General features: G+C 45.2%; 1 protein-coding gene across 1 annotated transcript in view; it reads right to left on the minus strand.

The window, feature by feature from the left end:
* Window positions 1–217: 217 nt before the first annotated feature.
* The window catches only part of ABCD2 (ATP binding cassette subfamily D member 2), a 35,229-nt gene continuing 11,670 nt past the window's right edge, over window positions 218–23,776 (minus strand). Inside the window, exons 5-11 of the mRNA XM_049783802.1 lie at window positions 22,754–22,848; window positions 18,944–19,089; window positions 12,000–12,145; window positions 7,145–7,229; window positions 3,962–4,087; window positions 2,877–3,119; window positions 218–409 (exon numbers count right to left, since the gene is read on the minus strand). Of these exons, the coding sequence (XP_049639759.1) occupies window positions 2,891–3,119; window positions 3,962–4,087; window positions 7,145–7,229; window positions 12,000–12,145; window positions 18,944–19,089; window positions 22,754–22,848 (827 nt within the window). The 3' untranslated portion in view covers window positions 218–409; window positions 2,877–2,890. The remainder of the gene's footprint in view (window positions 410–2,876; window positions 3,120–3,961; window positions 4,088–7,144; window positions 7,230–11,999; window positions 12,146–18,943; window positions 19,090–22,753; window positions 22,849–23,776) is intronic.

The raw sequence follows: 23,776 nt of genomic DNA on the forward strand, positions 1-23,776 counted from the left end.
GCCCCTTGTTCCCAAACCACCACACTAGCAGCTGCTCTAACAGCGGTTTTACCATCTTGTTTTTTGTACACCTCAGGAGTGTGCTGCTCCCTTGGCTTTGGGTTCCAAGGTGCTGACCAATTTTTTAGATCTATGAGAAAAAAAAAGAAAAGATTCCAAGCAGATTTTGACGGGCTGGGCCTACTACCAATATGGAATCAGACTCGGAACCAAAGTCTCAGAGAAAACGAACATGTTCATTTTATACCTTTAGTAGCAGGCCAAAATTTGACACAAAAACCCAGTCACTGCTGCGGGAAACTGTTCCCCTTGTAAACAAAGGCCGGTGGAGGTGTCTGAAGAGAAGGGTTTATCCATGCCATCTTGTCAGAAGGACACACTGTTTCATACATGCTTAGCATCATGCAGCCTGTAGGAACATAAAGCCACATTTTGTGGAAGGAAGGCGACTTATTTTCCAGATTTACATGTTAGTCAAAAAGTCACCCCCTCCCCACACTTACATCTTCCTTGACCAAAAAAAACAGGAAAAGTACGGGGTAGTCAACTAACATGGCAAAAGCAGCTCAGAACAGAACACCTTTCTCTTTCCTTTCACTCCTGATACGATTTGAAGCTTGCTGTGTCCTTTCTCTACCTTTTCTTAAGAGAGAAAGTTCACTGTGGATGTAAGAAGTGGGAGGGAGTAGGCGGCAATGCCACAGACTCCAGGAGCAGGGTCTCACTGCCCACAGCTGCATGGCACACCCTGAGCCATGACCACTGGCCGCTCAGCTTATCTGAACAGTCCTCTGTGGCACAGGCACCACAGGGAGTGCAGTGCCTGGCCTGGGTTTGTGCGCCAGATCTGTGTGGGCAGAGTCTCTCCCTAGACTTACTTTCTTTTTTTTGGGGGTGGGGGAGGTCACACCTGACAGTGCTCAGGGCTTACTCCTGGCTCTACACTCAGAAATTGCTCCTGGCAGGCTCGGAGGACCATATGAGATGCCAGGATTCGAACCACCGTCCTTCTGCATGTAAGGCAAATGCTTTACCTCCATGCTATCTCTCCAGCCCCACTCTCCCCTGACTTTCTCATCAGAGAGGGCCTGTTTCCTGGGGGAGAGGGATGTATACATATGTGTGTGCATATGTCTGCAGAGCAGCTGAAAGGCTTTGCTGACTTCCATGGCTCATTCTAGGCTGCAGACTGGGCGGCCTTTTTTCTGTGTCCCTGATTTCTACAATAACAGAGCAATCACTAATTCTGCAACCTTCCTCTTGTTCCAGCATCTGCCCTCAGTCGGGTCCTTGCTTCTTGACCAAAGCAGAGGCTTTGTGGAGCTGCCCTGACTCTGATTCAGGTCTTGAAGGGCCCTGGAACCTTCCCTCTGTGGGTCAGTTTTCTCAAAAGCAAACCAGGAAAATGAACTTGCCTCCCTAACACAGCCTCCCAACACAGCCGCTTGCGTGAGCTGAGACTGAGAACAGGGAATCTGGTTCGGGCCCTACAAAATAGCTGCAATGCACAGCGCTGGCAGCAGAGTGCAGTCTGCCACCAGCAGTGCCCTGTTCTCTGGGCAGGCAAGTCTGCTTGAAATGGAGCCAAGCAAAAATCTCCAAGATTCACACCGAAATTCATACGTTTCTGAGTCCACATTAAGATGTCAAAGCCTAAAACGTGATTTTAAAAATGGTTTATTTATTTATATTTGGCTTTTGGGCCACATCCAGCGGCGCTCTGGAGAAGGCATATAGAATGCTGGGGATTGAAACTAGGTTGGCCACATGCAAGGCAGACACCCTCCGGGCTGTGTTTATCACCCTGGACCCTTATTTTATTTTTTTTTAAGAAAGAAATTCAGGGCCGGGCGGTGGCGCTAAAGGTAAGGTGCCTGCCTTACCTGCGCTAGCCTAGGACGGACCGCGGTTCGATCCCCCAGCGTCCCATATGGTCCCCCAAGCCAGGAGCGACTTCTGAGCGCATAGCCAGGAGTAACCCCTGAGCGTCACCGGGTGTGGCCCAAAAACCAAAAAAAAAAAAAAAAAAAAAAAAAAAAAAAAAAAAAAAAAGAAAGAAATTCAGTTTAGGGATTTTTGTTGTTATTGCTGTTGTTTTTGTTTGTTTGTTCGATGGCATTCAGGCATTAATTTTGGCTGTGAGCTCAGGAATTACTCGTGGCAGGCTCTGGGGGACCATATGGGATGCTGAGGATCAAACCCGGGTCGGATTGTGCTATCATTCCAGCCACAGCTGTTGCTGTTTTGTTGTTGTTGTTGTTGTTGTTTGTTTGTTTGTTTTTTGGCTTTTGGGCCACACCTGGAGATGCTCAGGGGTTACTTCTGCCTCTGTGCTCAGAAATTGCTCCTGGCTTGGGGGACCATATGGGAAGTCGGGGGATCGAACCGTGGTCTGTCCTACATTAGCGCATGTAAGGAAAACACCCTTCCGCTTATGCCACCACTCTGGCCCCAGCTGTTACTGTTTTTAAGTGGCATTTCATATAGTGAGATGTACTCTGTCACCCACACTGCAGTGATGACCCAGCTGCCAGACCCCTGCCTGGAGATGTGGAGATGCAGAGAAGAACAGTTCTGATAGGGAAGAAACATCCTGGTGGGTCAGCGGCTCACACGCACTTCACTGGCTTCAGCAAAGATGCTACAGGAAGCTGTTCCCTCCTCCGACCCTTCATAAGGCCTGGAGGTCCCATGTGTCTCCTACGGAAGGCCTAGGATGGGACAAGGTTCCTGGGGTCCAGGGAAGACCCCACCAGGATGACCAGTTGTGGTTAGCGCTGCTGCTTTTGCTGGAGGCTGGTCCTGGGCTTCTTTAGGCTGAGCCATCCATCCACCACTTCCCACCTGGTGACCGGGGGCTGCTGCTGAGCCCTTACCTGGATAGAGTGTCCTAGACAGCCTGGGGTGCCTCCTCTTTGCTCCTCACTGTTTTCAGCACCGAGTCTTCTCCCAGAATTGTGCATAGCTCATCTAGTCTCTGCTGCATTTTGGGGACCCCGGCTAGCTGGGACTCGAGCTTCTGTTTCTCCTCACTCAGGGTCAGACGGGTCGCGGTGTCCAGTTGTTCAAAGCGCCAACCCCCTTCGCCATCAAACTGCAAGAGGTGAGTGTGGTACTTCCTGCAGAAACAAGGCAGGGACTGTGGGAAGCCGCTGCAGCTACAGGATTTTGGCAGGCTCAAGGCATATCCTGCTTCCTCCTTTCTCACCTCCTTGGCCTCTTCCACCTCTGAACTGAGGGCAGGAACTACCCTACCCACCCCTCCCAGCTCCCTGTCCAGGCTCTGTGTGTCCCACAGGGCCAGGGGAGCTTCACAGCCAGGAAGGACATGGGGCCACCCAAGAGTAGCCAAAGTGATAGAAGCCCTGTGGATAGCGGGATGGGACCCCCCATAAGGACCCTGATGTGGGTCCCATTTCACAGGGCCAATGTCCACCCCAGCATGGGTTGTGGCTGTGGAAGCAACAGGTCCACTAAACTGCAGGATTGAGGAGTGCAGGCCCCTTTGCCACTGTCCAAGGAGAGCTCAAAGGGCCACACGGATGGTCTGACTCAGGAAGACCAGGCTAGCATCCCCCTACCACTGCCCAGTGTGACCCCTCAAACAAACAAGCAGAAAAAGCACATGTGCTGCTTTGTGGGGGAGATAGGGAGTCACAGGAGAGTCTGTGAGTGGAAGGGGGACAGGAGACTATCAGCATCTCTAGAACCTTCTATTCCATTTTGCAGTAAGGGTCAAACTGCTCTAAGACAATGTCTATGCAAACATGACAAAACCCAGCTCTTGGCTCTTTCAACCAGGACAATCAGATAGGTTGAGTGTGTTAGGCATCCTGGGCCACTGGACAGGCCCACATGAGCCCTTACCATCTGTCCAGAGGGGGCCGAGCAGACCTTGCACCTCTCTGTGCTGCAGGGCAGAGCTTGTCCTCTGCAAGGGGGCAAGGAGCCGGGCACTCACCAGAGGGACGGCCGGTGTGTGATGGACAGCAGGGAGATGCCTGCTGCCTTAGCAGCCTGGAAGATGGTGCCTTCCACATCGATGCTCACAGCGCTGGTGCATTCGTCCAGCAGAGCGTACTTGGGCCTGCAGAAATGGACAATGAAGGACGAGCTGGACCAGGACTTCTGGGGCAGGAAAGAGCAGGCACACACGTGCTTACAGGATGATGGGGCTGGTGCAACTGGGACCAGGAGGCCTCTGGGACTCTGTGAGGTGAGTCAGGCATGTGGCAGCTCTTGCTGGGTCTCTGTCTGAGGGTCAACCATCAGCAGGGAGCTCACTGCACCAGCCTCCTTCTGTAGCTGGTGGTAAAGCACCTGGGTACCACCAGCAGGCAGCAGCAGGACAGCAGCTACTAGGTCCATACTCGGGGAACCTGTCCACGTTTTGCTCCTGAACTCAAAACATCTTTATGCTCAGTTTTAGTAGAAAAAAGTGCAGCCCTCAGAGATCACCTCTCCTGACACCCACCCTCTACTCATCTCCTCTCTCTCCAGTCCCTCGCTGTCCCTCTGGACACAGTGTCTGGAGCCCACCACCACAACAGCCATTGCTCCCAGATCAGAGTCAAGCCCTAACTGGCCCAGGCTGAAAGGAGGTCCTTCAGGAAAATAGCTCAAGTCTTTTTCGTTTGTTTCTCTTTTGGTTTTTGGGCCACAGCTGGTGCTCAGGGGCTACTCCTGGCTCTGCTTTCAGAAATTACTCATGGTGCAAATCACAGTGTCAAAAAGGAAATAAAAAAGGGGGGTGGGAAGAGAGGAAGAGAGAAGTAAAATGTCTGCCCCAGAGGCAATCAAAGGTGTGGGATGGGAGAGATATTGGGAACATTGGTGGCAGGAAATGTGTACTGGTGAAGGGTGGTGTACATTCTATGCCTGAATCTCAATCATGAATAATTTTGAAACCATGGTGCTTATATAAAGTAATTATTTTAAAAAAAAGCCAACAACAGCAAAAACCAAAACAGTCCTGGCAGGATGCCGGGGATTGAACGCAGGTCAGCCCATATGCAAAGTAAACTTCTTCCCTGCTGTGCTATCACTCCAGCTCAAAATATATCAATTTTTTTTTGCAAGAAATAACAATACAGGGTCCGGAGAGATAGCACAGCGGCGTTTGCCTTGCAAGCAGCTGATCCAGGACCTAAGGTGGTTGGTTCGATTCCCGGTGTCCCATATGGTCCCCCGTGCCTGCCAGAAGCTGTTTCTGAGCAGACAGCCAGGAGTAACTCCTGAGCACCGCTGGGTGTGGCCCAAAAACCAAAAACAAACAAACAAACAAAAAAAAGAAATAACAATACAGAGAGAAATGATGAAGAGTGGCCACACATTCAACATCCTCACCATGGGTCCATGTACATTAGCTCACAAACAGGCTCCAGCACCTATTGCAGAGTGGTCTGAGCTGAGGGATGGGACATCAAGGCCCTGGAGCTCATGGGGTGACTGGCTGCCTGCTTACAACCAAAGGCGGAGATGCAAACCCTCTCCCTACCTCCCATCAGCGCCTGTGGTGCTGCACTGGTCCCAGCTACCACAAAGTCCTTGGGCTTTGTCTTCAAAGACACCACTGGTTCGTTGGGTAATTTCAAGAAAAAAAGGGGCAGAAAAAAAGAAAGCATAAAAGAGAGGGATGGGATAAAATTTCCCCCTTTTGTGTAAAGCCCCACGGCTCGTTTACAGTGATGTGCACCAAGCGAAAAAGAGGCCGTTTGAGAGCGGGAATGGGGGTGGGAGGGAGTGCCCAGCTCTTTCCCAGTTGTCATGGCAACTACACCCCTTGTAGCTTGGACCTCAGGCTTTCACTGGTTGGCAGGAGCAAGTGTGTGCGTACATGTGCTGGAATCTGAAACTGCTCCTACATACAAAACCCAGAAACAGTGCTGCTGGAGTGGCTGTTCCTTTTGCCCGCAGAGCATTCTTATGTAAGAGATATGCCAATATTTCTGAGACTGATGCCCAGCTTTGTAGGAAGATGTTATGGTATTTGGGATTGAGTTTAGAATGCCTCAAAAAATTACTGGTGGAGGAAGGCTGATGCTGGTGGTGGACCTGGAGTGGGAACAATATATATACCTGAAGCTCTATTATTAGCCAGTGCTTTACAAATAACAAAAAAGAAATGAGTGGCAAAAATGTCAGTTACTGAATCACGGGGGTTGGAATAAACATTTCCCTTTCTTTGAGGTTCTGATTTTGTTTCCTATAAAGAATTTCAAAATCAGTAGCCAACTCGATACTAAAGCACTTCTACGGCTCACTCGCTGCGGATCTGGCTCTTTTCTCAGCATTTCTGCCTGCGTTGAATGGCTGTTTCCATGGCAGCACCCCTGCTCAGCATTGCAGCAAGGCCCCTCTGCCCCCGGAGGCCTGTCTGTGCTCTGCACACAGCTCACGTTCTGCAAGAGTCTGCATGCGAGACAGAGGCGCTTTTCTCCAAGGAAACAAGGGCAAACTTAACCACAGATCAGAAGCCCATATATTTCTCTCAGTCTTGAGTGGTTGTATTGAACACACAGGCCACAAAGCTGAGGGCAGAGGAAAGTTTATCAAGAGAAGGTGTTTCCCCATCTCTCAGTCCACTAAGATCCATGCTGAAAATTTTCTTGTGTTTTTTTTTTTTTTTTTTTTTTTTGGGGGGGGGGGCTATACTCGATGGTACTCAGGGGTTACTCCTGGCTGTCTGCTCAGAAATAGCTCCTGGCAGGCACCGGGGACCATATGGGACACCGGGATTCGAATCAACCACCTTTGGTCCTGGCTCGGCTGCTTGCAAGGCAAACGCCGCTGTGCTATCTCTCCGGGCCCTGGTTTGCTTCTTAATCTCAAGGTGAGCCACTGCCTGTGTGGGTGGAGAGGGTGGCAGCTGTGCCAGTTTATGAGAACTAAGAGGACCCAGAGCTCGCAATAACACATGTAGTGTTTCCAGAGTGACATGACTATGAACTCTTCCTACTTTCCACTAAGGGCACACGGAGACTTAACACTTCTGAACATTTCTTATCTCATAGTCCTTGAAGTAAAAGAGAACAAGAAAAATTTGTTAAAAAAAAAAAACCAGCAAGTATTGAAATGGTAAATTTTGTGTGTCCTGTGGCAGGACATGAGTTTCACTGGTAGAACATAAGTGGCAGGGTCCTACCTGTGGTAGAACATGCGTGCCATCCCCATCCTTTGCTTTTCTCCTCCAGACAAGACGTCTTTCCAGTCCATAACAGCATCCCATCCTTCAAAAAAAGAAGATGCATTTTTAACAGATCAGCTCTCTCATTTGTGGTGGTTACATAAAGAAATCATGCCAGGAAAACAAATCCTGGACAATTGGAGCACAGAACTGAGGGGAAAAAGTGGAGCTGAGAGGGCCCAGTGGGCAGTGATGGTGAAGGGTTCTGGGTACTGAATATGGTGTGGTATGTAAGGTCACACTGCACCCCTGGCCCAGGTAAATATTTAAACTTTGTCACCTCCACATTAATACATCTACTGTTTAAAAGAGCAGAGCATATTTTACAGAAGGCCCTGGACAAGCACTTGCTGACAAGTTGAAGTTTATAACACAAAGAACATGTTTGTATATAGGACGAATGTTCTGGATGTACCAAACATGTTCGTGGGTTTGCATTTTTTTTTTTTTTAGATCTGATAGTCTTCTCATGGTAATAATTCCTGACACCAAGGCAAGAGTGGTGGTATAAGCGGTAAGGTGTCTGCCTTGCCTGCACTAGCCTAGGACGAATCATGGTTCAATCCCCCGGCATCCCATATGGTCCCCCAAGCCAGGGGCGATTTTTAAGTGCATAGCCAGGAGTAACATCTGAGCATCACCCGGTGTGGCCCCCCACAAAAAAAAAATTCCTGACACCTTTTTAAAATTCTAGACCTGACGTGGAGAAATCTGTTTCTACCACTTCTGTGCTGGAGAGCCAGAATCAGAGCTAGGGGAACGAGACATGAGGTTGGTCTTAACACTTTCCAGTCTATCTGTGACACCCTTTTCTCTTCATTACAGACCTTCATTAAATGGTTACATATACTCACATTCAAATGAACTTTCTGTAAATAAACATACTCTATTTCCAGCATTAGAATTATGTGACTTTAAGTTATACACTGTTATCATCTCTGAAATGTTAAATTATTTAGGTACTTATGGCCTATCTTCTTAGAAAACAAGATTAACGGGCCCGGAGAGATAGCACAGTGGTGTTTGCCTTGCAAGCAGCCGATCCAGGACCAAAGGTGGTTGGTTCGAATCCTGGTGTCCCATATGGTCCCCCGAGCCTGCCAGGAGCTATTTCTGAGCACACAGCCAGGAGTAACCCCTGAGCACTGCCGGGTGTGGCCCAAAAACCAAAAACCAAAAAAAAAAAAAAAAAAAGAAAACAAGATTAACTAAAAACCATGGGGCTTTGTCATATCTTTTCTGGGTGGGATCATCAGAATTTAAGATGATTAGGGGAGTGTTGTTCAGCCACTGGTGACAGACAGGAGGGCTGGTCTGCAGACATTTCTGCCAGGCTGTGGAAGAGTCATTGCCACTTAACACTGGGAAACCCGCACAAAATATTCAAAAGCATACATTGTGATATCACTTTTGTATTTGTCTTCAATATATAATATTATTGTTACTGCCTTTTTTTTTTTTTTTTGGTTTTTGGTTTTTGGGCCACACCCGGCAGTGCTCAGGGGTTACTCCTGGCTGTCTGCTCAGAAATAGCTCCTGGCAGGCATGGGGGACCATATGGGACACCGGGATTCGAACCAACCACCTTTGGTCCTGGATCGGCTGCTTGTAAGGTAAACGCCGCTGTGCTATCTCTCCGGGCCCTGTTACTGCCTTTTATTTCTGTTTTCATGGTATGAAAAGTATCATTCTTATTTCCATTTAATTTTGAGTACTTGGGTCATACCCGGAAATGCTCAAGGGTTACTCCTGGCTCTGTGCTCAGAAATTGCTCCTGGTAGGCTCAGGGGACCATATGGAATGCCAGGAATCAAACCGAGGTCCATCTAGGGTTGGCTGTGTGCAAGGCAAATGCCCTACCGCTGTGATATCACTCCAGCCCCTTATTTTCATATTTATTTTCTGACTTCAGCAGGTAAAAAAAGGTTGAAACAATTGCACCGAATAATGCTCAATTTTCAAAGAAGAAAATAATTGGAAATTTTTTTTTATAATCGGAAATTTTGACATAGATAATATTTTATAATCACAAGTTGATTTGTTGGGGAGCCTCACTTTATTTTATTGGTAATTTTTTTTGAAATATTCTATTTATTTGGGGGGGCACACCTCACAGTGCTCAGGGGTTACTCCTGGCTCTGTGCTCAGGAATCATTCCTGGTGGTGCTTGGGGATCCATATGGGATGCCGGGATCAAAACTGGGTTGGCTTCTTGCAAGACTAATGCCTTCCCCGCTGTGCTATCACTCTGGCTATACCAGAAAATAGGGAAATACCCTACTTTAAAGCAGATTTTTTAATAACTTTATGTTAGAAAAAAACACCTCAAAAATACCCTTTTGGGGGATGAAGGAAGGAAAAAGCCCTCTCTGAAAGCTTGTCTTCTTGGGACCTGGGAGAGGTGGGTGGGGATGAGGGCTGCATGAGGCTGATCCTGTGTCCTGAACATCATTAGGCCTCTTTGCAGTACATGGTGGTCTTTGCATCCAAGCCTCAAGAAACACTGCCACCTCTGGTCTCACCCTGAACCAGCTGGCCCAACTGGCAGAAACTCACCAGGAGAATCCAGGTCCTTGTGAGTGAACCCACAAAGTTCTTACTCTTAGTGCAAACTTGGTAGTGTAACATTGTTTAGGACTGAAGTTATGAAGCATCAAGTGACCATTTAACATAAAGCCTCAAATTGCCCCACAGTGGAGGAATATTCTGGGCTTCAAATAAAATTCCCCCTGCCAACTGAGAAGGAGGCACAAGGAAAAGTATTTGGGTCAGAGGAAATTGTAGCTTTACAAATCTGAATAAATCATGTCCTTTGTTCCACTAAACCCAGAAGTTCTGTGGGCAGCACTGCCTGGTCCCAGAAGTGAAAGGGGGGGGGGGTGATTTTTGCATGGCCTTATACAGGGTCAGGGCAACTGGGCCAGCAGGGAGAAAAGGTTTCCTGCATGCCAGGAGGTGGCCATCCACTGGTTGGTCCATGAACCCACACCCTACTCTGTAGGGAATAGGAACAGAGCACTGGGGTCAAGTCTGATGTTTGCCAGAGAGAAGCATTTTTCTAAGCAAAGAGTTTGCTGGTTCTGATGGACTTTCAGGAGGTTCCATCACACTTCCACAAAGCTGCAGGGCTTAGAAACTCAGCAAGTCAAGTGGGTCTGTGTGATTCTTCTGGGTGCCAGGACAGGCCAGTTCTAGCTATGGTGAGTGCTCAATGGAACAGCAATGGCCAAGCGCTGTGGGGTTGGGTACGGAGAATCCTGCCATTGCTGCAGGGTTTATAAGACATGACAGTCACTGGGGCAACTTAGCCACTGTCCTCCCCTTATGGCCACACAGATTTGATAATGAAAATCTTTAGGGCCTTTCTCTTGCAAATTTTCCAATGTAAGAGATGGTGCTGCTGACTTGAACCTCCTATTGACCTTGGCATCCCAGGGCCATGTTAGCAAAGCAGAGACCCAGAGGAGCAACCCTGTAACTCTAATCACTCCTTTGAGAGAATTAGTGACCCTCAGAAGCTTAACAGGGAGATTGTAGGGAGAAAAAAGCAGGATATGGGCCTGCTGGCCCCAGCTTTCTGGGCAGGAAGCCTCAGCTGACTCAAGGACCATGTCCTGGATGGACAGATGGATCAGGAGAAGAAGAGAAATGACTGATGCTTCTAGAAACATCCATGACCAGGACAGCATGTCTGTGCCTCATCTCCAGGCTGGGATGCCCAGTTACGTGAGTTGCCTCCGAATGTGTTGGACATAAAATACCCCTTTCCAAGTGGGATTGCAACTTTGATCACAACTGCAACTGCCAGAGAGTTATGTTGCAATGAGGTACAAATGGCATTCAACTTGCAGACCTCCCCTGCTGCCCTCTCTCCAGTTTCCACCTTCCTCCACTGCCTCAGACCCCATACCTGACCTTTACGGAAAATGCAAGACCAAAGCCTACGTGCAGTGAGGGGCGAACGTGGAGACCCACAACTGGACTCCAATCTCCAGAATCAGCAGCAACTGCACCAGTGGCCAGCACCCACTCCGAGCATGGAGAAATCTCTGCCCTCTCCTTCTTGGGCCATGTGACTCTTCAGTCAGCAAGCAAGAGGCTGCCAGTCCTGGGCATGGGTGACCCAGGGTGGAGCCACTTGTCCAGAACTTATCATTATAGCCCCTTCATCTGTGTAGCCTTTGCCACTGTCCTATTGCTCTGGCCCCAGATACCTTCTTTTTCTTGGGAGGGGGCATTCCTGGTGGCAGTGCTCAGGGGTCATTCCTGACTTTGTGCTCAGATATAACTCCTGATAGGCTCAGATGAAGATCAGGCCCCAGTTGATTTAGTGCAAGGCAAACACTCTACCCACTGTGCTATCACTCTGGCCCCCCACAGATACCTTCTTGAATTGCTACTTGCCTGATATGAACACTAAGATCTGGTTTGAGGAATCACCCAGTAGTGCTATTTCTTTTTTTTTTTTTTTTTTTTTTGGTTTTTGGGCCACACCCGGCCATGCTCAGGGGTGACTCCTGGCTGTCTGCTCAGAAATAGCTCCTGGCAGGCACGGGGGACCTTATGGGACACCGGGATTCGAACCAACCACCTTTGGTCCTGGATCGGCTGCTTGCAAGGCAAATGCCGCTGTGCTATCTCTCCGGGCCCAGTAGTGCTATTTCTAATGCTTGGGTAACCTCCATACTTTTTCCCATAAATGGGGCGCCTATTGATACCATCCCCACACACAAGGGCCCCTTATCTCCATGTCCCCCAACACTTGCCTGAATCTGGGCTGAGGAAGGACGTGAGGGCTGGGGAAGGGCCATACCTCCTTCTCTCTGCACTATGTGATAGAGGTGCACGCATCGCAGGATGCTTTCCAGGTCCTGGTCGGTGAAACCCTTCTCCTGCATGTCCTCTTGAGAGTCGGGGTAGATCACTTGGTCCCGGAGACTCCCCAGGGACATATATGGCCTGAAAAACACCAAGCACACAGCACCCTCATTCACAGCTGGCTTCACCCAGGCAGACCTGCCTCCTTGGGGTGTGGAAGGTCAGAACTAACTCCGTGCTCATTCCCAGAGCTGTGTGTTCCATCTTACACAGTAGTAGAGGACCAGAGCTCATGCATGATAGGGACCAAAGAAATTTCCACAAGTAGGAGCTGGTTATTGCCTGCCCACATACATGCTTATTTCACTCAGAGCATCGGGGTTAAATGTTATGAAATTTGAGTATTGTTTGTTTCTTTGATTCTGGGAATGAAACCCAGGGCTTCACAAATGCAAGACAAATGCTTCCCAATGAGCTTCAATTCTGACCCAAAATTTGTGGCTTTAACCCAGCAATATAATAAAAAAAAAAGAAAAAGAAAGAAAACCTTGTAAAAATACCATTTATATTTAAGGGGGGGGGTTCTTTTTATGACTGAAACTCAACTACAACCATGTTTGTAGTCACGGTGTTTAAATAGATATTATTTTAATACCATTTATATGGAAAGAAATGCAAAGTAAAATGCCACTTAGTCCCTCCATCTCATCCCTTCTTCCTCTGTCCCCTTCTTATTCCATCTCTCCCTTTCTTCCTTTCTTCTTTGTCCCTTCCTTTTCTAGTGGTGCTAAGGGACTACTCCCTGTCGAATTTGGAGTCTCCTGATGTCCCAAGACAGGACTGGGTTTCAGTGTACACAGCACACATGCAGTCTTTGGAGCCATCTCCCTGCAGTCCAGGGTTCACAGGCTGGCACTGTTCCCTCCAGCCTGGAAATCTGGGCCCTGATGGAGGGTCATGAAGGGGCACTACCTGTAAGGTGAACGGACACCACACAACGTAACCCCCCGAAGCAATCATTGTATGATCAGTCATTGCAATGCTTTTTGTTTTGGGCCATACCCTATTGAGCTCAGGGCTAACTCTGCACTCAGTTCTACATTATCCTGGGTGCTCAACAGATGCTGTGGGGTGCCAGGTCCACTGCAAACACAGCAGGTACCCTGAGCACTGTGCTACCTTTCTAGTCTACAAAACTCTTAACGGCACAGTCCTGAGTTAAAAACTTATCAAGGGAGACAGACTGAACAGAGGAGAAAGCCAAGACTGCCAGATGAAGAGCACCACAAATATCAGCACCAACTTCATGAAACTGATGTGGATGGAACCAAGGACAGCCCTGGACAATAGTTGCCAATATGCAGATGGAGCCTTCTACAGAGGGCGTTTTCGGAGGAAAGATCCCAGGCACAGACCTGACTGCAGCCCAGTGGCTCTGAAATCAGACTTAAGCAGTATGGGAAAGATGGGCAATGGTCCAAACTCCAAAACAAAGAGCAAGATGTGGCAAGGGTGTTAGAAGAAGAAACCAGGAAAGATTTTAAATGGGAGATGTGCTCAGCAGTGTCTGTCAAAATGGTTGTCTACCCATGAGAAGTGAACAACTGAATTGAATAACAGTAGTTGGCTGTTTTATAACATACTTACCTATTATTTTAAAATATTTTAATATTAAAACTAATATTAAATTTAACATTTTAAAATTTCAACTGAAATGCCAACAAATTCATATACCATGACTTTCAATGGGGTCTTGTCTTTTTTTTTTCAATTGAAATGCATTTCATGCCTAGATTTCAGCCTTTGAACATGTACAATTGCTGCCCTTCTCCGATTCTTCCCAAGCTTCTGCAACCCTCACCACTACGAGATCCAGAGCGTTTCTTCCCCCACCCCCCAGAAGAGTCTGGTCTACATTCCCAGTTCTCCGCCCAATGTAACACTATCTTGGACTAACATTGAGTGCATAAGTGATGGAATCAAATAGAAACTGGCTGAGTGGCCATGACAGTTCTATGTAAGCCTTGAAGGCCACTGAGAAGCAGTAGGAGATGTCTTTTGGGGTGACCCCTGCAATCCAAGGCAATTGGGGTCTTCAGAGGAGCATGCGACCAAGGCCTATGGACCAAACAGTCACCAATACCCACCTCACAAACATCTACAGGAGGCCTGTTCCATTCTGCCTTTCTGTAAAGGAGGGAACTCGAAGTGGCCTCTGACTGAGGAGCAGAGGCAAACGGGGAACACAGCCTGGGTCCCAAGGCAAGCAGCCTGGCTGTCTCTAGTCCCACCCATGGCCTGCATTATACATCAGCCCGGGAGTCGCCTTTCCACTGGCATCGCCTTTCTACTCCTCTGGCCGCATTGCCCTGCTCAGATGATCCCCCAGTCTGGGATGTGCTGCATGTCATCATGTCACTGCGGTGTCAACTTACACGCCGGCTGGCAGGCAGCCGCTGCCTCCTCCAACCAGCAGCAGAAGCCGCTGCTACCAGCAGTGACCATCAGAAGTATGTGCTTGACTTTCAGAGTCACCTCCGTTGTCTCCTAAGGAGACGATACTAATACTGGGATCAACCAACCCATAGGGACCATAATGATTGGAATTGTCAATCCTGATTAGTTGGGGTCACGCCTAGTGGTCCTCAGGGAAGCATACAAAGTGTCAACCCTCTGAGTCACCTCTCGGACCCCAGAATTACCAATATGTAAATGAGCATCACATTTTTCTTTCAAATTTGGAATGCCTTCAAAAGCATCTATATTTACTTATTCCTTTATTTAGGTTTTGGGGCCAGACCTAGCAGTGCTCAGGGTGAACTGAACTGGGGATGGCTACATGCAAGATAAGCATCATAACCCTTGGAATAGCTCTCTGGCTTCATACGCTTTACATTTTATTATAATAAAAATTATGGAAATCAGCTCTAATCCCAGTGATTAGATTTTCATTGTTATAAATAATCTCAGGTAATTTTTGATCAATTTTTTCATCCCTCACAGGCAGGACAGCACTGACAACTGATCCAACTTCACGATAATCACAGGTATATCCATCCTGATGAAGACAGGCAGGGAAAGAAAGCACACGTGCCAGCCCAGTCACTCAGAAATCCCAGAGGGATAAAAACAAAGATTCACCCTGAGCACAGCAAACCCCATAGGAAGCTTTCATAGAAGCCCACTAAGTTTCTGAGTGAGAAGAATAACATGGAAGGTTCAACTATCACCAACCAGATCCATCACTTCTCAGAGAACAGCTTTAATGACTCTTTGCTGAGCGTGTTTAGGGAGTGCCAAGAAATGATGGCACAGGGAGTCAGAAGAATACAAGAAAGTATGTGATCTGATGTGAGAAACCCACACTTAGAAATGACCAAAAAAAAAAAAAAAAAAAAAAAAAGGTCCAGAGAGATAGTACAGTAGATGAGGTGCTTGCCTTTCTGTGGCCAACCCAGGCTCAACACCCAACATCCCATATGATCCTCCGAGTACCCCCAGGAGTAATTCCTGAGTGCAGAGCCAGGTGGAGTAACCCTTGAGCACCACTGGGTGTGGCACCCTCTAAAAAAACCCCAAAAACAAGCAAAAAGAAATCACAGAAATAGGTGCCGGAGAGATAGCACAGCAATAGGGCATTTGCCTTGCATACAGAAGGACTGTGGTTCGAATCCCAGCATTCCTTAACATCCCCTGAGCCTGCTGGGGGCAACTTCTGAGTGTAGAGCCAGGATTAGGCCCTGAATGCTGCCGGGTGTGACACAAAAACAAAAACAAAACTAAAACTAAAACAAGCAAACAAAAAGAAATCACAGAAATAAAGAATATGGTAGGGGATATACAAAACTTGAGAGCTCTAATCAACATAATAACATAGCGGAGAAAAAGATGGAGGCAGCCACCAAAAAAAGAGAAATGGAGGGGGCTGGAGAGATAGCATGGAGGTAAGCCGTTTGCCTTGCTTTGCATGCAGTATTATGAATGCAGTAATATGAATGCATGCATTCATATTAGTATGAAAATTTGGTGGTTCGAATCCCAGCATCCCATATGGTCCTCCGAGCCTGCCAGGAGTGATTTCTGAGCATAGAGCCAGGAGTAACCCCTAAGCGCTACCGGGTATGACCCAACCCCCACCCAAAAAAAAAAAAAACAAAAAAAAAAAAGAGAAGTGGAAAAATGTCTAAGAATATGAACAGTAGGGGCCGGGCGGTGGCGCTAGACATAAGGTGCCTGCCTTGCCTGCGCTAGCCTTGGACAGACCGTGGCTCGATCCTCCGGCATCCCATATAGTCCCCCAAGCCAGGAGCAACTTCTGAGCACATAGCCAGGAGTAACCCCTGAGCGTTACTGGGTGTGGCCCAAAACCCCCAAAAAAAAAAAAAAAAAAGAATATGAACAGTACACCAGACAACTAAGGGGTAAGTTCAAGAGGAACACTTTAAGAATAATCAGGATCCCTGAAAAAAAATTGATGAAGAAATAATAGTTAAAGAAATTATAGACAAGAATTCGACAGTGTTGAAGAATAAAGGAACCCACATCCAAGAAGTTCTGGAAAATGAATGGAGAATTTACACTAGATTGTCCTGATTCATACTTGGGTCCTGTGTTTTTCTGTGACACCCAAAGCAGAGGAAAGCTTGAATATGAGGGCAAGCACTGCTCCAGCAGCTCAGGGACCCACTCAGAGGGACAGAGCCCTGAGCTCCTGGCAGAATAGATCAACTGAGGGCACACAATCTGTGGTGCCTCACGTGGCCCAAGGCTTTCTTCAAGAACAGAATAAGAAGAAACCACCATTTTACCAGAGCCCTAGCCAGAGAGTCAAAGCAGCCAGTGTATGCTTTAGAAAAATACTTGATTGAAGTACGGTAGATCAAGTGTTCCACTGGTTGACACTTCTAGTCAACCCAATGAAGACGGGATATGGGAGCGCTATTTGAAATATAAATTTTTTTCAACACAACTTTTATGCACCTTCTCAGACTAAGATCTAGATTTCTTCTTACCTGCTTCTCATTACTAGCAAGGCTAAAGTATTAGAAGATATTAACTAGGGGTGGGGGGAATCTTAAAACTATTTCTTAATTTCTCAGGAATTTGGATTTCCCAGCTTGAAAACTGAGTCCTAACAGCATTCCCGGCAGAATCTATCTATCTATCTATCTATCTATCTATCTATCTATCTATCTATCTATCTATCTATCTATCTATCTATCTATCTATCTATCTATCTATAATCTATCTATAATCTATCTATCTATCTATCTATCTATCTATCTATCTATCTATCTATCTATCTATCTATCTATCTATCTATCTATCTATCTATCTGTCTGTCTGTCTGTCGTTTTTGGGTCACACCCGGCAGTGCTCAGGAAAAACTCCTGGCTCCATGCTCAGAAATTGCTCCTGGCAGGCACGGGGGACCATATGGGAAGCCGGATTCGAACTGATGACCTTCTGCATGAAAGGCAAACGCCTTACCTCCATGCTATCTCTCCAGCCCCTGAAGAATTTATTTTAAAATGAGTGGCTGAATCAGACCATATTACTTTTTCTTTTTGAACCTTATAGCAAGTTTAGACACTCACACTCTATTAGTATGAAAATGAAAGCTAACCGGTGCCAGATTTTATGATCTCTGCATAGAGATCTTTCAATATAAAAAGTAAAAATATTATTAATATGATTAATTATTAATTAATTATTATCAATAAGGGCTGTTTCTGTCTCCCTTTATTCTACAGTTATACAAGACTCATTTCTATATGCATTGTACATTTTTTTCTGCCATGCTAGTATTCAACTGGTATCTTTTTTTGTTTTTGTTTTGGGGCCACACTGGGTGGTGCTCAGGGCTAACTTCTGGCTCTGTACTCAGGAGCTATCCCTGGTGGGCTTGGGTACTGAGGATTCAATTTGGGTCTGCTGCATGAAAAGCAAGTGTCTTACCCATTGTAACTATCTCTCTGACCTATTAACTAATACTCTTGCTATAAGCTAGTGTAACAAAATATTTCATAATAATAAAGGAATTAGCCCAAAAGAAATGTTTAAATTATATCATGCTTTGAAATGGGTTGTACTTGCTTTCCTTTACATTAAAAAACCTTGTAAAATTTTATTTAAATTTTATTAAATTTATTTATTTTAATAAAATTTAAATTTTATTAAATTTATTAAAAACCTTATTAAAATTTACTTGAAAAAATCTGAGAAACCATGCACAATGAAGTTAATTAAAATTACACACAGATCCACTAAATTTGCATGTATTTACATAAATTCTATCCTTTTTAGTAAAATACATAGATATTTGTCTTATAGGACTTTAAACAAATATTAATGTTTTTAGAAGCAATTATAATGACTTCTGACAAAAATTATTTAAAAACACTTTTAGTCCTCAAAATTGACTTTTAGGCCTAAAAGCTAGTCCAGAAGGTCAGGTACTTGCTTGCATACAACTGACCCGTTTGATCCCTGGCATTGCATACAGTACCTCGAGTCCTGCCAAGGCTAACTCCCAAGTCCAGAGCCAGGAATAGCCCCTGAGTACCACCAAATGTGGCCCTAACATCACCTCCCCCACTGACTTCTAATTTTAATTTCTCTCCTGAAGCAAGTGGCAGCTGACTCTTTTCTGAGGCAACAGTCAATTTCACAACTTAGAGAGCACTTCCTACTGATTTATGTTTGTTGCAAAATACAAGCCTCTTTTGGGGTCCTTTGAGGTCTTTGTCTTTTTGAGACAAATGCAGGATCCATTTGTCTTGGCCCCCCCCCCTTTTGTAAAATTGTGGAGATCACACACAACACTAATCATAGCCCCCAACGGCACTCGAATTGCACAGGGTGATTCTTTTCCCGACTCTCCTGAGAGATGAGCTGGGAAGACCAAAGGTGCACAAGTATGAGGAGAGAGTTACCTACCTTTGTGGAATATAGAACATGTGTTGAGGAGGTGGTTTATAGAGGACTCCTTCATACACAGGCCAGAGCCCACTCAAAATTCGGAAGAGAGAGCTTTTCCCGCAGCCATTGGGGCCAGTGATCAACAGGTGCATCCCTTCTTGCACCTACAATAAGAAACAAGTCACACACCACCATGAGCTTTCACGGGAGATCATTTTAAAGTAAAATGTTTCTTAAAAGTTTTCAAAAGGGGCCCGGAGAGATAGCACAGCGGCGTTTGCCTTGCAAGCAGCCGATCCAGGACCTAAGGTGGTTGGTTCGAATCCCGGTGTCCCATATGGTCCCCCGTGCCTGCCAGGAGCTATTTCTGAGCAGACAGGAGTAATCCCTGAGCACCGCTGGGTGTGGCCCAAAAAACAAAACAAAACAAAAAAAACAAAAAAAGTTTTCAAAAGGATAATAACCTAGGCTAGATGGTGGATATAATAAAAACGCAATAGGCTTGAAAAACATTCAATGTGGTTTCTGGTTTTTAGTTCAATGCTAGAAACATCATAAAATACTCCAATTCCAAAGGGAGAGGATCTTGGAATGAGCATTTGAGATTAAACAGTTTTAATTGAGGTCTGGTAATCAGAGACACTCCACATAGAAAGAACCATGGCCATGTGGGAAATAAAGAGCTGTACATGCTTAGAAGCTATTCCGTTTTATTCCTATTAATATTCGATTGACACTTACATTGATTGACACTTAATATTAAATTCAAATACAGCTTGGTGTATTTGTCAGAATATTAGCTACTAGGCAAAGTTATTTAAAGAGCCAGCTGGGTACTTTAATTTCATACTTCAGCAGTCTAGAGTGTCACAGAAATCACAAAAGCCCCAAATTACAGAAATAAAATTATAAATTCTAATTGTAATCTGTAATAAAAATGACAGACTCTAATTGTACAGTAGTCAGAGATGGGTAAACTTTTGTTCACCAAAGTAAGATAGGAAAACCGGGGGGGGGGGCTTACAATTAATCATTGATGTCTAGAGGTGAATTTTAAAAATGTATATATATATATATATCCAATAAAACACTATAGTACCTATTAAATGCTTATCTTTAGAAGCATCTGATCTGTAACTCATAGTTACGCTGTTACACTTCAGGTCACCACTGGCAGACCTGGAAAGTCATTTTAGGATAAACTTAGAAGGTCTTTTTCATAATGGACAAGGAAAAGAAACATCATTTTATTATTATTATTATTATTTTTGTTGTTGTTGTTTGTTTTTTGGGTCACACCAGCAGTGCTCAGGGGTTACTCCTGGTTCTATGCTCAGAAATCGCTCCTGGCAGGCTCGGGGGACTATATGGGATGCCAGGATTTGAACCACCATCCTTCTGCGTCTAAGGCAAATGCCTTACCGCTGTGCTATCTCTCTGGCCCCCATTTTATTATTTTTTAAGAAAGCAATTCAGCTTTTATTTTGAGGTAAAGATTTACGTGCAATTGGAAGAATTCATATAGACCCCAGTATCCTTAGCTCAGTTTCTCCAATGAAAATCTTTTGGATATCTATAGCACGATATCACGAACAGGATACTGACATTGATGCAGTCAAGGTGTAGAGCAATTCTGCTGCAAGAATCCTCCAAGTTATTATTTTTTGCTTTCATATTATTTAAAATTTTGTTTAAAATAATTTTTATTTTTAAGAACAGTGATATACCAGTTATTGATAGTTGAGTTTTAGGCATATATTATTTCAACATCAATCCAATTGTTATGTCAACTTCCTCTACCATTCCCCTTCATCCTCTACCCATACATCCCCTGCTCTCTGCCTACCTCCTTGACAGGAAAATTACAAAGCTCAGTGGTTGCAGCCTAGATTTTATGTTTTCAGTGTTTTTGTCTGTGGATTTATAGCTATGCCACTACCCAACATTATCAGTATAAATGAAACCTCAACCCTGTTCCCCCATTCCTTCCCTTTCTCATCTTCCTTCCCTCTTTGATTTGTCAGAGTTATTTTTCTTAGTATTAGCTATTCTTAGATATTGTTCTCTGCCCTCCCCCATGCTCCGGGATCAAGGGTGATCTTGGCATCCATCCACTACATTACAATTCCTCCTCCAGTTAATCTATAATCCACAGATATATGAGATCATTCTATTTGTCCTTCTGATTGACTTTATTTGGTATCTTCCAGTTCCAATCAGGTTGCAGTACATTGCATGATGTCAACATTGCTTGCAGCCTCATAGCATTTCTTTGTAATATGTGCCACATCTTCATAATCCATTCATCTGTCATTGGAATCCTAGGTTGATTTCATCTAACAAATTCCAAATACTATAGCAATGTATAATGTTGTGCATACATTATTTTAAACTAAGTTTAAGTTTAAGTTCTGGGGGTAGACACTTAAAAGTGAAACTACTGAGTTATCTAGCAGCTTAATTATAATTTTATTGAAGACTCTCCATATCACTTTCTACAGGGACTGTACCAGACAATATTTCCACCAACAGTGCACAAGAGTTCCTTTTCTTCCACATCTCCATCAGCACAGATTGTCCCCAGTATTTTTGATCTGTCCCCTTCTCACTGGTGTGAGATAATCTTTCATCATTGTCTTGATTTGGATTTCCCTAATGATAAGAGAGGCTGAGCACTTTTTCACATATCTATTGGTGATCTGCTTGTCTTCTGAGAAGTGTCTGTACATTTCCTCTACCCTTTTTTGATAAGGTTTAAATGTGTTTTTTTAGTTGAACTTTGTGAAATAATTTCTTTAAAATTCTGAAAGTCCCCCAAAAAGGATTTTGAGAGCATTTTCCTCTTGAAATATGCTTAGAATTATATTGTATCAATGTGACTTTGTAGAAATTCAATTTATTCAGCACCATTACTGGGCTATTTTAGAATTCATTTTAGGGAGTGGGGGAAGAACTGTGGGACAGTGGCGGAGGATCCTGATACCTGGTGTGTCAAAATAAATGCCCTACCTGTTAGACTAGCTCTCCAGCCCCGTATAATATTAGCTGTTAAAAAAAAAAAAATAAAACCATTCCTCTGATTAAGAAACCTAAAATTGGGGCCGGGCGGTGGCGCTGGAGGTAAGGTAAGCCTTACCTGCGCTAGCCTAGGAGACGGACCGCGGTTCGATCCCCCGGCGTCCCATATGGTCCCCCAAGCCAGGAGCGACTTCTGAGCGCATAGCCAGGAGTAACCCCTGAGCGTCACCGGGTGTGGCCCAAAAACCAAAAAAAAAAAAAAAAAAAAAGAAACCTAAAATTGGGGCCAGAGCGGTAGCACAAGCTGTAAGGTAGGTGTCTCCTTTCCCACACTAGCCTAGGATGGATCATGGTTCGATCCCCCCGTGTCCCATATGAACCCCCAAGCCAGGAGCGATTTCTGAGCACATAGCCAGGAGTAACCTCTGAGCATCACCAGGTGTGGCCAAAAAACCAAAAAACCAAAAAAAAAAAAAAAAAAAAAAGGAAACCTAAAATTTATTTCCACGCAATTTCTCAGGAAATGTCTTATTGCCCACAGTTATTCTGTGCATGCTTTCATAATCATAATGTGATTGTCAGCTTGGCAACAAAGCACAGAAATACTGTTTCTTCATGCTTACTGAGAAGATCCTGCTCCTGTGCAGACTTTGCTCACTCTCCTCATCTCACCCACCCCTGCCCTGGTTTCCAATAAAGAAACAGGGACTTTGAGGGTCTCGGAGCCTCCTCCCCCATGCCAGGAATTCAGGAAGTCTGTGTTCAATGATGGGAACAAACAGAAGCAGAAATTCGAGAGCATCAGGTCACCTTAAAGTTCAGCCTGGACGCAACGACCTCTCCTGTTGGTGTGATGATGGGGACGTTTTCACAGATAATCCCATGATCCACATCGATCACTTTTCCTACAAGTAAAGGAGTTGTTTGTTTATGTTTGAAAAAGCTATCATAGAACACTGCTAAATCAAATCAAATCAAATCAAATCAAGTAACTGAAGGCTTAGTGCAGAGGAACACATAAACTCATTTTAAGGGTAATCACAGTAGTAAGTCATAGAAACAAATGCTTGTCATTTTCTATATGCAAGACAAAGTACAATTTTTTTTTTGGTTTTTGAGTCACACCCGGTGACGCTCAGGGGTTACTCCTGGCTATGCGCTCAGAAGTCGCTCCTGGCTTGGGGGACCATATGGGCCACAGGGGGATCGAACCGTACTGTCTATCTTAGGTTAGAGCAAGTAAGGCAAACACCCTATGGCTTGCGCCACTGCTCCAGCTGACAAAGTACAATTTAGGTTGGAACCTGCTGACACATTTGTGTGAAAAGTGTTTCTCTGCCATGTTACAATAATACCAGCTTTATAACAAGAGCAAAAGTGAATTCTGTCTGAGAGTCCAGGTCATACTCTTAAATCAAACTTCTGGTCAAATAATCAGTACTGCAAAAGGGAGACAAGATCTGGAGCAATGTCATTGTAAATTAGGAACTAAGCTTATGCTTACAGACTTAGGGCAACAGAGAACAATAGGAAATTTAAGCAAAAACAATTCTTTCTGACATATGTACAATTTCTAGAAATAATCCTCAAAAATTTGTCCCAAGTAAGAGTAGCATAATATTTGTTGGAATTTTTTTTTTGAGGCCACACCCATTTGATGCTCAGGGGTTACTCCTGGCTAAGTGCTCAGAAATTACCCCTGGTTTTGGGGGACCACATGGGACGCCGGGGGATTGAACCGTGGTCCTTCCTTGGCTAGCACTTACAAAACAGACACCTTACCTCTAGTGCCACCTCACCGGCCCCAAGAGTAGCATAATATTTGTCTGTGGT

This window comes from Suncus etruscus, chromosome 11 (assembly GCF_024139225.1).
Source record: "Suncus etruscus isolate mSunEtr1 chromosome 11, mSunEtr1.pri.cur, whole genome shotgun sequence".
NCBI classification, from domain to species: domain Eukaryota; kingdom Metazoa; phylum Chordata; class Mammalia; order Eulipotyphla; family Soricidae; genus Suncus; species Suncus etruscus.